We start from the raw sequence: 15,137 nt of genomic DNA on the forward strand, positions 1-15,137 counted from the left end.
TGGGGTGATGCAAAACTTTTTTGATGTGTGTATTTATAAAATGTGGTAGGGGAAATAATAGAAAACAACAAAGGATTTTAAAATATGGAATACCAATCTAAATTACAATATTTCCAACATGTGGACGCAAAGTACACCCCTCTTGGTACTCCAAGGGTTATTGACGGCGTAAACTTTGTAAGTATTCCCTGTACAGTGGTTAGAATCCTGAAAAATAAGATTTCTGGATCAATCCTTGTGCCAGCTGGTTCAGTGTCCGTCAGTGACGAAAATATTTAGAAGATTCCAGGAACTGGCAAGAGTTCTCTCCCAACCTGATCTTGAGATGCTGTTATTATTCAGATCAGGAGGAACAAACTCGTGTAATGGGTACAGTACTGGGCTCGTATTCTGGCAAAGTGAGGTTGCAATTGCCACCTAGCCATCCTAATTCAAGTACTCCATGGTTTCACGAAATCACTTGAGGCCTACCCTAGGATGACTCTTTTGATAAGGTCAAGGCCGACCAGTTCAGTTATCCTACCCTAACTGAGATAGTGTTTCGTCACTAATACTCTCATGTGACGAGATGTTGAACCTGAACCAATTCAGTTGCCCTCCTCCCGCCCTCCCCTCTCCTGTCCCAAATTATTTCTGTTTTGCCAAGGAGAAGAACTGTGTAAGTCGCTACACGTACCTTCCGCGACGCCCATTTTGCCCTCTCCGGTGGTGACGCCAGTGAGGAGCGGCAGGTGTGTGAAGTTGCCGGCGACCGCCCACGCTCCCAACCGGCTGTGATCCGCCGTCATGAAGGCGCCCTCCACATCTGGCTCAGCCGTTATCTGGAACTCCGTGCCGCAGCTCTGCAACACAGCACGCTCTGCTCGTGGAATGACCGCAGTCTCATCGTCACTGGAAATACGCTATTAGCGGGCTGCAGGCTGCTCATTCTGTCAGTAATAATGGTTGCAAGACAGACAGGCGCACACACACACACACACACACACACACACAAACATAAAGGTGCCTAGAATTATCTCTGATGCAGGGAGCTTATCAGCAGAGCTTAGCACCTGCGTTCTACATATATTTGTACAAACCGGAAACTCTGATAAACAGATGTGTAGCGCATTTAAACCTGCACGCACTAAAGCTCATGAACAGCCAGAAGAAAGGAAGAACTCCAGGATGATGGTTTTTCTACTGTATGTTGGTGGCGTATCCTTTAAGACTCGCAGGCTGTTCAAAAAACCTCATATAAAATGTGTCTTCCGCCCTCCAGCACGTGTGCGAACTATGCTGGGTTCTGTTAAAGGCGACCTAGGTCTAAGGAGACCAGGGATGTACAAAATCCCGTGCCAGTGCGGGAAATCATACATAGGCCAGACGTGTCGCACTGTTAAGGACAGATGCGCTGAACACAGACGTCACACCAGATTGCATCAACCAGAAAAATCTGCTGTGGCCGACACTGTCTTGTCTCGGGACACAACATGAACTACGGGGAGACAAAGATCCTTTCGTCCGCTTCCACTTATTGGGACTCCATCATGAAAGAAGCAGTCGAAATTCGTATAAGTAACGACCTGATCAACAGAGACACGGGATTTCAACTCAGCAAGGCATGGGAACTGGAGGTACTAAGGCATCGTCGGCCTCAGTTGAACAAATCCGAGTCAGCACGGACGGAGAATCGAAGTCCGCACATTTAATCTGGGCTCCAACACTCTGCCCGCACACGTGCTGGGCCGCTATTTGCGGCCAGCGCTTTTCCAGCGTCGCGAATGAGAAGCCCGTAGCCCGTTTGTACGCCAGGGGGCACTGGGTGTCGACGTGCTCTATGATTCATCTACGATGACGTTATAGTCTTAACCCTTGGCGCCTGCGGTCCTCTAGCGAGTCAGCATATATATTGGCGAGCCATTGCAGCAACACGTCATCCTTCCACCATCCTTCACACCAACAAATCCTTAATCCGCCTCATCCTTTGTTATGCCAGCGTTGCTTGGATTTCCGCCCCTTCCAGGTCCTACAGAGCTCTCCAAATCCTCAAACACCATGCACTCCGCCTCACCTTCTGCATCCGCCTTCCGTTCCCCACGCGCTTCCTTTACGACCTCATCCCCTTCCCCCACCTTTTCCTTTTCCTTGAACTCATCTGCACCCTACATATTGTCCATCGCCTCGATCCCCCTCACCCCCTGGTGTCTCCCTTCCCCTCCACCCCCAGACCATTGCCGCGCCTTTACCGCTATGCCCCACCCTCTCTCCATCTCCACACCCTCCGCATCGTTTCCGAACGCAACTTCCACCATCTACCCCTCCCGGATGATGAGTTTCCCACTGACATCTACCCTTCCTACCAACTCCAACCCCACCTACCTCCCGCCTCCTCCTCAGGGCTCCCTCTCCTCCCCCTCCCTCCTCCTGAGCGGCTTCCCCTTCTACCCCCCCTCTCTTGTGCTCCCCTTCAGTGTCTCAGCACTCCCTCCTGCCTTGTCTTCCCTCTTCATCTCCCGCCCCACCTGTCTCCTGCCTCTTGGTGCACCCGCTGCTGCCCTTACCCTTTCCATCCTGCTCCCTCCCCTGCTGCACCTTGCACTCCCCTCCTTTTCCCTCTTCTTAGGCCTCTCCCTCAGCAGTTTTATTCTTCATCATGTGTGCTCCAAATGGGTTTAAACTGTGTTGTTCTGGAGTGTTTTTAATACTGTGGCCAACATTTAACCTGTGCGTGTGACTTCAGCGTCCTTATTGTGCTCTATGAATCGCCAACTGTGCTTTTTAACTTAATGTCGACTTTTTTAATTTGTCCCCCCCCATGAACGTCTCCATGTCAGTGTATTTTTACCTCCATTATCTCCCCTTGCTCTGTTTTCTGTCCTCTTTTTTTATCGCCTTTGTGTGTAACATTTTCTTGTTATATTAGCTGTAATGTCACTCAGCTGAAGAGCGGCGGATTGTGCCACTGACAGCCCTCCCCTGCCCATATGGAGCAGGGGAATGAAATCACAATAAAGAAAAAAAAAACAGCAACACGTCCGTAAGCACCTGAAGATGAGGACAGCTATTACAGATATTACGCAGCTTCCACAACATTATCCGACGTGACGCCCATGAACCATTGGAGCACATAAAGGAAGAAGCTGGAAGCGCAAATGTGCTTGGAAACTGATCTCATCATCAACCTATTCGATTTGATATGTTTCACATTTCTAATACTCAAATAGTTATTTTTAGACTACGAAATCAGTAACGTTCTATCATTAACATCGCTAGGAGAGGAAAGCAATACTGACTATAAAAGACTGTTAAGATTGCGATGAAACTGCGTCCTGTTGAAAAAGAGAGGTTGGACTCAGATCTCGGGCGAAGCGATCTATCTAATGTACAGACGTCATACGAAATAATCAGTGATATCATTATTGGTCTTTCCAGCGGCAATGATGCATATGATAAGTCGAATTCATATTTTCTGCTGATTGTGATTACGATTTTATGTTATGTAATTTGTACTGGTAGCATGTAACCACAAAAGATGTTTTATTTTGTTTCATAGTCGGTGCAGCAAGATATTGGCGCCGACGAAAGTCTTTATATCGGACAGAGCAGTTAACGCCACCGGACATTTTCGCTTTCAGGTCGGCCGCCAGAGGGATGAAGAAGATGCCAAGAGTGTCAAGTTCTTACTCTGCCCGTTTTTGCTAAGAACGTGAAAAGAGAGAGGGATATAATTTATACTGAAAAAACTTTCAGTCGGTCTTGGTATTTTGATATGTCAAGAGCTGTAAAGTGATCTTCTTACTAACAACACTGTTGGCATCACATACACCTTTTGTGAAGTTGTGGTAATTAAGTTGAAGATACCGGTGATCTGATTTATCTTGAAAATTTTGTTGTTGTTGGTACAGGGCAAAGTATTACCAGTTTACGAAACCACATAACTGAAGACAAAATTCATTTTGGCGCTGCTCAAAGGATAAAAATTATCTTTGACTTCTGAGAACTTACGCAACTGGGCAACTAGATTTTGTTAATCGGGTTGATGAAAGCAAATCAGCCTCAAGTGGTAACTGATACTGAAATATTCTTTAGTTACAAATTTCTAAATAGTTCAGTAAAGCGAATGTTTAAACTTGAAACATAATGTGCATTTAATTTCGAAGGACGATATTGCGTGTCAGAGACTATATCGTTCAACTGCGTAGAAGTAATGATGATCGTTGGTAAAAACCAATTACACGGTCATATATAAAAAGTGCAAAGAATTGAAATTTCGTGACATCATAGGCCCATATGTTTCCGATAACTGAAGAATATTACGAGTCCAAGAGGCAATATTTATAAAGAAACTGACGATATGCTAATTAACTGTTTTCAGAGAGCTGTTGTGACTTGGCGAGAAGATGGATCCTAAAGAATACTGCAGTTAATTTTCACCCGGATCGATTTCTGTGGCTGATATCTTGAGTGCTTTTTTGCCAGTTAAAATGTGGCGTGGAGTGGCTAACGTTTCCTTGTTGGGACTGAACACCAAAGAAACAACAACAGATAGTTTGTGGCATCTAAATGAAATCATTATTTCTAGGAGCGAAAGGCTATTTACAATTTGTACAGAAGCCAGATGGTAGTTATTAGCGTCGAGGAGCACGAAAGGGAAGCAGTGGTTGAGACGGGAGTGAGACAGGGTCTTAGCCTATCTCCAATGTTATTCAATCTGTATATTGAGTAAGCAATAAAGGAAACAAAAGAAAAATTTGGAGCAGGAATTAAAACCCATGGAGAAGAAATAAAAACTTTGAGGTTCGCCGATGACATTGTAATTCTGTCAGAGACAGCAAAGGACTTGGAAGAGCAGTTGAACGGAATGGACAGTGTCTTGAAAGGAGGGTATAAGATGAACATCAACAAAAGCAAAACGAGGATAATGGAATGTAGTAGAATTAAGTCTGGTGATGCTGAGGGAATTAGATTAGGAAATGAAACACTTAAAGTAGTAGATGAGTTTTGCTATTTGGGGAGCAAAATAACTGATGATGGTCGAAGTAGAGAGGATATAAAATGTAGACTGGCAATGGCAAGGAAAGCGTTTCTGGACAAGAGAAATTTGTTAACATCGAATAAAGTCTTTTCTGAAAGTACTTGCATGGAGTGTAGGCATGTATGGAAGTGAAACATAGACAATAAATAGTTCAGGCGAGAAGAGAATTGAAGCTTTCGAAATGTAGTGCTACAGAAGAGTGCTGAAGATTATATGGATAGATCACGCAACTAATGAGGAGGTACTGAATAGAATTGGGGAGAAGAGGAATTTGTGGCTCAACTTGACTAGGAGAAGGGATCGGTTGGTAGGACACGTTCTTAGGCACCAAGGGATCATGAATTGAGTATCGGAGGGAAGCGCGGAGGATAAAAATCGTAGAAGGAGTCGAAGGTAAGAAGACACTAAACAGATTCAGAAGAATGTAGGTTGCAGTAGTTACTCGGAGATGAAGAAGCTTGCACTGGATAGAATAGCATGAAGAGCTGCATCAAACTGAAGTCCACAACTACAACAGTTTTTTGTGAAATTAAGCTACCTCAGTATCTTCTCGGAGCGTAACCTGAGTCTCTAGTTTAAATAACTGACTGTAAATAAGTTATTTGAATGAAACATCATGAAGTGTTGGGTAGTACCTAATGACGAGAATGCGGTGGAGATTCGGTGAGGGGATGAAACTTGTTTAGCTGTGTACTTTAAGTGGGCAGCTAACAGTGCCTCACCGTTTGGTAGAGAGCCTCCGCGTCTGCTGCCTGCAGGAACGCCAGGAGCTCTGCAGGGTCCTCTGTCTGGAAGCCCAGCTCGTTGCCGATGCAGAACGCCATCTCGCGGTTGGTGTCCACGATGTGGTCGCCTCCGAGGGCTGAGCCGCTCTGCGATATAACGGCTCTGAACAGCCCTGAAACAGAATGCATTTCTGAGCTGCCCACTGTTACTACAGTATACCAAAACCTTGCCACCATTGCTTTAATCCTCGACATCTGTTGTCGATTGTTTTCTGGAATGTAGATCGTAAGTATAGTCAGTCCATCCAAAAAGTTTCGAGACTGATTTAATAAAATATAGGAGAAAGTTGAGAGGGTGATTTTAATGTTACAGGTGTCCCATATAATCTCCCCTCCTCCCACACTTGAGTAAAACGCACAGAACGTTCATAAAACATGTAAAACTGTCAGGAAACTCCTTCCATGGTATGTTGTTCAGCTCGCCTGTCGCTTTGGCTTGGATGTCGGTTACATCGACAAAACTTTGATCCTTCATGTGAATTTACGCACTTTTTTCTCATTTCGATACCTTCATGTTATAACACCAAGTTCCGTCACGGACGATAATTTCTCCCGAGAAAGAACTGTCCGCGATTTGCCTCACGGCCGAGTCACGGCAGGCGTCCACAGTCGACGCTTTTGCTCAGGGGTCAAGGTGAGTGGAAAAAGCTTTGCACACACTTTTCTCTTTGTAGCGGGTCGGGGTTTAGTGACTCTAGATACTGATCGTCAGTGCCAGAGGGGGGCAAAGGTTATTATTTTGTCAGGGAAGGCGGGAAGGAAGCGACACTTCATGGGCGGTGCAGTTGGCTCTTTCCTTGGCTCAGTGGGTGAGATGTGAGTGAAACATTGGTGGTTACGCTGTTGTTGTTGTTGTGGTCTTCAGTCCTGAGACTGGTTTGATGCAGCTCTCCATACTACTCTATCCTGTGCAGGCTTCTTCATCTCCCAGTGCCTACTGAACCTACATCCTTCTGAATCGGCTTAGTGTATTCATCTCTTGGTCTCCCTCTACGATTTTTACCCTCCATGATGTCCTCCAATGCTTAATTGGTGACTCCTGGATGCCTCGGAACATGTCCTACCAACCGGTCCCTTCTTCTAGTCAAGTTGTGCCACAAACTCCTCTTCTCCCCAATTCCATTCAATACCTGCTCATTAGTTAAGTGATATACCCACCTAAACTTCAGCATTCTGCTGTAGCACCACATTTCGAAAGCTTCTACTCTCTTCTTGTCCAAACTATTTATCGTCCATGTTTCACTTCCATACAAGGCTACACTCCATATAAATATTTTCAGAAACGACTTCCTGACACTTGAATCTATACTCGATGTTCACAAATTTTTCTTCTTCAGAAATGCTTTCCTTGCCATTGCCAGTCTACATTTTATATCCTCTCTACTTCGACCATCATCAGTTATTTTGCTCCCCAAATAGCAAAACTCATTTACTACTTTAAGCGTCTCATTTCCTAGTCTAATTCCCGCAGCATCATCCGATTTAATACTACTACATTCCATTATTCTCGTTTTGCTTTTGTTGATGTTTATCTTATATCCATCTTTCAAGACCCGGTCCATTGAGATCAGCTGGTCTCCCAGGTCCTTTGCTGTCTGTGACAGAATTACAATGTCATCGGTGAACCTCAAAGTTTTTATTTCTTCTCCACGGATTTTAATTCCTGCTCCGAATTTTTCTTTTGTTTCCTTTACTGCTTGCTCAATATACAGATTGAATAACATCGGGGATAGGCTACAACCCTGTCTCACTTCCTTCCCAACCACTGCTTCCCTTTCGTACCCCTCTACTCTTATAACTGCCATCTGGTTTCTGTACAAATTGTAAATAGCGTTTCGCTCCCTGTATTTTACCTCTGCCACCTTCAGGATTTGAAAGAGAGTATTCCAGTCAACATCGTCAAAAGCTTTCTCTAACTCTACAAATGCTAGAAGCGTAGGTTTGTCTTTCCTTAATCTTTCTTCTAAGAAAAGTCGTAGGGTCAGTATTGCCTCACGTGTTCCAACATTTCTACGGAATCCAAACTGATCTTCCCCGAGGTCGGCTTCTACCAGTTTTTCCTTTCGCCTGTAAAGAATTCGTGTTAGTGTTTTGCAGCCATGGCTTATTAAACTGATAGTTCGGTAATTTTCGCATCTGTCAACACCTGCTTTCTTTGGGATTGGAATTGTTATATTATTCTTGAAGTCTGAGGGAATTTCGCCTATCTGATACATCTTGCTGACCAGGTGGTACAGTTTCGTCAGGACTGGCTCTCCCAAGGCTGTCAGTAGTTTTAATGGAATGTTGTCTACCCCGGGGCCTTGTTTCGACTTAGATCTTTCAGTGCTCTGTCAAATTCTTCACGCAGTATCAATCTCCCATTTCATCTTCATCTACCTCCTCTTCCATTTCCATAATATTGTCTTCAAGTACATTGCCTCTGTATAGACCCTCTATATACTCCTTCCACCTTTTTGCTTTCCTTTCTTTGCTTAGAACTGGGTTTCCATCTGAGCTCTTGATATTCATACAAGTGGCTCTCTTTTCTCCAAATGTCTCTTTAATTTTCCTGTAGGCAGTATCTATCTTACCCCTAGTGAAATAAGCCTCTACATCCTTACATTTGTCCTCCTGCTTATCCATTTTGCACTTCCTGTCGATCTCATTTTTGAGACGTTTGTATTCCTTTTTGCCTGCTTCACTTACTGCATTTTTGTATTTTCTCCTTTCATCAATTAAATTCAGTATCTCTTCTGTTACCCAAGGACTTCTGCTAGCCCTCGTCTTTTTACCTACTTGATACTCTGCTGCCTTCACTATTTCATTCCTCAAAGCTACCCATTCTTCTTCTACTCTATTTCTTTCCCCCATTCCTGTCAATTGTTCCCTTATGCTCTCCCTGAAACTCTGTACAACCTCTGGTTCTTTCAGTTTATCCAGGTCCCATCTCCTTAAATTCCCACCTTTTTGCAGTATCTTCAGTTTTAATCTACAGTTCGTAACCAATAGATTGTGGTCAGAGTCCATATCTGACCCTGGAAATGTCTTACAATTTAAAACCTGTTTCCTAAATTTCTGTCTGTCTTGTATTTATAACCCTGTATTCATCTGACCAGAAGTCTTGTTCCTCCCGCCACCGAATTTCACTAATTCGCACTATATCTAGCTTTAACCTATCCATTTCGCTTTTTAAATTTTCTAACCTACCTGCCCGATTAAGGGATCTGACATTCCACGCTCCGATCCGTAGAACGGCAGTTTTCTTTCTCCTGATAACAACGTCCTCCTGAGTAGTCCCCGCCCGGAGATCCGAATGGGGGACTATTTTACCTCCGGAATATTTTACCCAAGAGGACGCCATCATCATTTAACCATACAGTAAAGCTGCATACGGTAAAGCTACATTTGATTAGGCATACTTAATTTTCTAAATCAATTTTTTTGTTCATTGGTTTGTGGCATGCTATTTCGCAGTTGGTTTGTTAAACGTAGCATGCAAGATTAATTTTTTAGTTCATTGGTTTGTGGCATGCTATTTCGTAGTTAAACGTAACAATCAAGACAAAATAAAGCTTAATCAGCTTTACATTGTTTACAGCATTGATTTGCAGCTTCCTGATTTTACATATTTCCCGGACAATAATACACGACATCTTCTTTTTTTAATGCCATACATCAGTAAATGAACCTGTTCATATTTATTCACAAGAAGAGTATTGAATATTAGGTTAAAATAACAAATATTTTTCTTGTGGTTCCGGTCTTCCTACAAAGCAAAACTCTTGCTGAAATTCCAGTCCTGTTTTTATTATGTTCAACAAAAATGGTGCTTTGCCTCATACTGCCATACTTCAGTTTTGAGAAAGCAAAGCTCATTATGTATTCTTAAGAGTCATTTTTTGATTTAGCAGTAGAGCCGCTGGCTTATCATTTACGGGTGCTCACCTCTGGCTAGTGGAGAGTACATGAGCATTTCGCCGCTGATGCCTCCAGCACTCTGGCCAAAGATGGTGACTTTCTCTGGATCTCCTCCGAACGCCCTGACGTTGTCCTGGACCCACTGCAGCGCCGCCACCATGTCCTTGAAGGCGTTGTTACCCATAGCGATGGTGTCGTTCAGACTTAGCAGTCCTGTGTCAAAAAGAAACAATGAAAGTTCGTGTGGACCCTGTGAGACATTCCTTGTAATGGTACACACAGTAACAGATTAAGTACTTCCCATAATTTATAACATTATTGTTTATGGTTCATTTACATTTTTGTAATTTTTTTTGCTTTAAAATTTTCGCATATTGCTAATATATCTTCAGTAGATGTAAAGTAAAATGTGTTATACTGGAGACTGAAGTTCTTTGCATTGTATGTGCGTAATGTATGGAAATTGTTTATTGCGTTAAATAATTTTCTGATGACATTTTGTATTTAAAATTGTTTGTGTGTATAAACTGTTCATGTTGATGTAAATCTGACAATTTAAGAAATGGTCACGCTTAGGAACAATGTAAGAAATAGGTGTTATGTAAAATTCAGTGTGCTTTTGTTTGAAACGAAAGTTCCTCTGGGGAGTGGAAAAGGTGGAAAGGGCGAATTAGCGCACTACCTAGAGCAAGCGCGGGAAGTAAGTCTGGCTCTGAGCACTATGGGACTTAACAGATGTGGTCATCAGTCCTCTAGAACTTAGAACTACTTAAACCTAACTAACCTAAGGACATCACACACATCCATGTCCGAGGCAGGATTCGAACCTGCGACCGTAGCAGTCGCGCGGTTCCAAACTGAAGCGCCTAGAACCGGTCGGCCACAACCGCCCCGCACGGGAAGTAAGTCACACAGGCTGTAGGCAGCAGTGATTGAGGCAACACCTTGTAAGTAGGCTGTTTATGTTTTCTTATTGGCAACGTTACGTAGCGCTCTGTATGAATATCACTGGCTGCGCTGTGTGCAGTCTGTGGCTGGTTGGCATTGTTGTTATACTCGCCACTGTTTCGTTGGGCAGTTGGCTGTTAACAGCGCATAGCGTTGCGCAGTTGGAGGTGAGCCGCCAGCAGTGGTGGATGTGGGGAGAGAAATGGCGGAGTTTTGAAATTTGTAAGACTGGATGTCATGAACTGCTATGTATATTATGATTTTTCAACACTATTAAGGTAAATACATTGTTTGTTCTCTATTAAAATCTTTAATTTGCTAACTATGCCTATCAGTAGTTAGTGCCTTCCGTAGTTTGAATCTTTTATTTAGCTAGCAGTAGTGGCGCTCGCTGTATTGCAGTAGTTCGAGTAACGAAGATTTTTGTGAGGTAAGTGATTTGTGAAAGGTATAGGTTAATGTTAGTCAGGGCCATTCTTTTGTAGGGATTATTGAAAGTCAGATTGCATTGCGCTAAAAAATATTGTGTGTCAGTTTAAATACAGTCATGTATAATTGTTCAAAGGGGACGTTTCAACCTTTGTGGAGCAAGAGAAGCTTTGCCTGCAAATTCGCGCAAAAATACCTCGGATGAAGACCGCAAACGGCTTACGGCATTCCCACGAGTTGTTGGTCTACTGTGTGTAAAATTGAACGACACCAAGAAGAGAAACTGAGCCCATACAGCAAGTTACTTGCAGACCATACTGTGGGTAGTATAGCCGTAATAATTGTTCGCCACACCCAAGCCTACAGCAACCAGATAAGATTTTTTGTATCATGTACAGCGTGAACCATTAATTTAAACTGTGTTTTAATCATCATTCTTGAACTTTAAATAAATTGGTTCACCCTGTTATTTCATCCTGATCATACACTTATATAGGGTTGCTTCCTGGTGTTTGATTAATCCGAGTATCCTGTTTTACAGACTTATGAAGTGTCAAGTTAATATAAAGAGACACTATTTAAACTGTTATAGTAAAAGCTTGCTTAAGTAAAATTCAATCAGAGTGTAGCCAAGTTGCTAGAGTCTGTTAAATGACTATACAGAGTTAGTTCAAAGAATAATAGCTTTTGAAAATAAATTCCAGTAATAAAGAGGTTTTCTCGAAGTGAAATGTTCAGTATAAAAAGCGTGTTCTTTAGTACCTAAGTATTTTAGTACTTAAGTTTTTGTTTATAGAAAATGCTTTTCTAAAAATCCCCCTGGCCAAAGTTTTTAGCTTCCTTAAAGTTATCTACTAGGCTTTTCCACTTAAAAACGTCATGTATAAAGGTGTAGTTCAAGATTGTTTATGCAGAGTAATATTTACTTGAAGAAGCAAATTAACCAGTAGCAAGAAAGTATGCAAAATGCATGCTTCTGCTTTTCCAATAGTTCACTGTTTCATTGCCTAGATAGGCTGGCGACTGTTAGTATATGTTTTAAACCACTAAATGAACTTGGAGCTGAGTTGTCCTGCCTTCAATATAATACTATACATACCGCGTTTCTTTCTAACTGCTGGGTTAGAGCTTAGGAAAAGAATTGAATTGTCTGATTTACTTATCCATTAGACACAACATACGGGCAAATCAAGTAAAAAGGGTAATTCTATTGACTAGCCTTTCCTATTAACAGGACTATCCTCCCATATTGTACTTTATTTGGAAACTAAACTAAATTTTAGTGGAGGGTTTTATTTAGGTAAAAGCATACAAAAGTACAACAGTAGGGGTAGGGTTGTACATTTACTCTTATTTCACGATTTTTTAAATTGAATACACGAACTAGTAAGACGTTCTCAAAAATGTTATTATTTTCGATATACAGGGTATTCGGAAATTCCCGTTACAAACTTCTAGGACTTGTAGGGGGGGAGTGAGTACATAATATTTTGAATAGGAACCCTTGTCCAGAAACGCCGTTAGAAAACATGTTTGCTGGGTAGGTATGGAACAGGATAGTCACGGAGGGGGTGGTTACATCGGATCAGCTGATGGCATTTGAATTCTGCCCTACCTCTCTGACCTGGTTCGAGCCTTATTCCCGTGTCTGTAAGTGTTAGAGCAACATTGTTGAGTACATGTTTGTAGAATACACCCACATGATGCTTCTGAATGGCTAAGCTCACGGTAATGGAAGAGGTGCTCGTCGCCTGTATCAAGATCGTTCTCCACAACGTCCGACACCATCGCATACCCTTTTCGCCACAGTTACGCAACGGCCTCGAGGAAAGGTACCTTCACCGTCAGTAGGCGTGACTATGGTGCTCCAAGGAGAAGCCGCTCGCCCGAATTGGCAGAGACCGAACTGTATCACGTAGAAGAGGACCCGTCAACGATTATACGAGCAATTTCTTTGGCTAATGAGTGCAATTATAGAATAAGTGATGTACTGAATCACACCTAATAAATTATTTGTAGATGTGTTCGCGTTACGAACATGTTTTTAAGTGGTTGTAGCACGGAAAAAACGCGTTTCCGGCCATGGGTTCCAGTTCAAAATATTATCTGTTCATTCCCTTCTATAAGTCTTAGAAGTTTGTAACGGCAATTTCCGAACACGCAGTAGTGAAGGATCTAAACATGTTGAGATGCAGCCAACGTAAAATACTGATGGCAGTGTCGACGCATTAAAGCGAGATCAGTTTTCCACTTTTCAAAGTGTTCCTTGAAAAGAACTTACTCATCAGACACGACTTTTGTGTCTTTGCAAGAGCAAGAGAAATATTGATCAGTAATTGCCATAAATGTTCCATTCTGCTACTCCAACCAACAGGTTTTTGCCCGTGCCACGTTGCTGTCTCAGAATAAAAAGAAAATGTAGATCCACCGGTTCTGAGGTGCCTTTGATCTTTCTAGTACAAGGGTTTTCACAAAGGGAGAGTAAACTTGTCGCAACTTCTTCAGCCTGAAGAATCAGGATTTTGTATTTCTCTCCAAGAGGTTTCAGTTTAGAGTTTATGGAAACCTATCCATTACCTTCTCTCGTTTCCAACACTAGGGAATTCAGTGCCCAGCGTCTACAGGGTGATTCAGAATTATAGGTTGTAGGGGGGACTTAGTAGATCAAGTTTAACATAGGAACCCATGTCCGTAAACATGACCCAACGGCGCTACAGAGCATCAAAGTTATAGTCGCCGGCGCCTGTTAATTTATGTATATACAGCGTGACTACGTGATGATGTTACAGACTTTCTAGGATGATGGAAAAGGATAAATGTATCAATTTGAGGTAACGAGCCGAAACGTATAAGCGAAATCCGTGCTGATGCCTCTGACAATTGAATACTGGTACAGTTGTTGCTAAGATTGTAGGGTAGGCAACTTTCAGTGGTGGTAGTGCGGACCAAAACAAGGAAAAAAGTGTCCAATGGGCTCTAAACTGAATACCTGAGGGACTATGAGCGCTTGTTCATCTTCGGTACAGTGAAACACATCTCCTCTACTGAACAAAAGCTCATAGCTCTTAAGTCATATATTTTAGAGACCATGTTTTGGCCTATAATAGCACCTCTGCAAGTCGGACCCTACAGTCTTAGCAAGAATAGTACCAATACATGTATTCCACTGTTAGAGGTATCATAAAGGTTTTCGCTTATAACTTTCGACTCGTCATTTCCGGTACAGGGAGCCTTACTTCCAATTGATACATTTATACTTCTCCACCATTCTTGAACGTTTGTTACGTCATCAAGGAAACGCCCTGTAGATACATATATTTACGGCGCCGGCGCCCATAACTTTGAGGCTCAGTAGCGTCGTTGGATGACGTTCCCGGACATGGGTTCCCATGTTAAACTTGATCTACTGAGTCCCCCCTACAACCTCAAGAAGTGTGTAACGTGAATTGTGAAACACTCTGAATAAAGAAATGGCACAGTTAGAGACTAAGTTATGCTTGTTTTGAACGATGAAATTGAAGACTATAGAGGACGATAACACACTGTCATACTGATAAGCCAAACATTATGAGCACTCTGTATGTATTTGAGTGGTATCTGTTCTGTGCAACATGTCCGAAAGAACAGACATCATTCAATTCTATACATTTCTGTAAGAGCGCGACGAGTACTTGACGTTTGTTTGGATGCGGATGCACTAATATCGTTCGATCTCCTACGGCAATCAATAATTAGCGAGTAGGCGGTTACTGGACGACGGAAACTGCATGGCAGCCTGAGAAAATGGGAAATTTGAGTCGGTCAGGGAACGTGTCCAGAATGGCCGAAGCGGTTATGGCGACCGCTCATGAGAAGCGGCAAATACGGGTTCGAGTCCAGGTCCGATACAAATTTTCAGCTTTCGCCATTGCATTACCACAATGTCCTGTGCGGTTCCCACTTATCCCTTCCCTTTCCCACCCTCTGTTTCACATAAATTATGAGCACCATCCACCGTGAGACTGAATGCTCCATGATGATGTTATGGGCGCGTGACGCCATAAGCCACGCAGCTACAC

At 42.7% G+C, this 15,137-nt stretch overlaps 1 protein-coding gene across 1 annotated transcript in view; it reads right to left on the minus strand.

Annotated features, from left to right (window-relative positions):
* Nucleotides 1–15,137, minus strand: part of LOC124598501 (juvenile hormone esterase-like) — a 73,811-nt gene that overhangs the window by 22,270 nt on the left and 36,404 nt on the right. The window contains exons 5-7 of the mRNA XM_047136005.1: nt 9,730–9,915; nt 5,740–5,915; nt 677–842 (exon numbers count right to left, since the gene is read on the minus strand). Of these exons, the coding sequence (XP_046991961.1) occupies nt 677–842; nt 5,740–5,915; nt 9,730–9,915 (528 nt within the window). The remainder of the gene's footprint in view (nt 1–676; nt 843–5,739; nt 5,916–9,729; nt 9,916–15,137) is intronic.

The sequence above is a fragment of the Schistocerca americana genome, chromosome 1 (genome assembly GCF_021461395.2).
Source record: "Schistocerca americana isolate TAMUIC-IGC-003095 chromosome 1, iqSchAmer2.1, whole genome shotgun sequence".
Taxonomy (NCBI): Eukaryota; Metazoa; Arthropoda; class Insecta; order Orthoptera; family Acrididae; genus Schistocerca; species Schistocerca americana.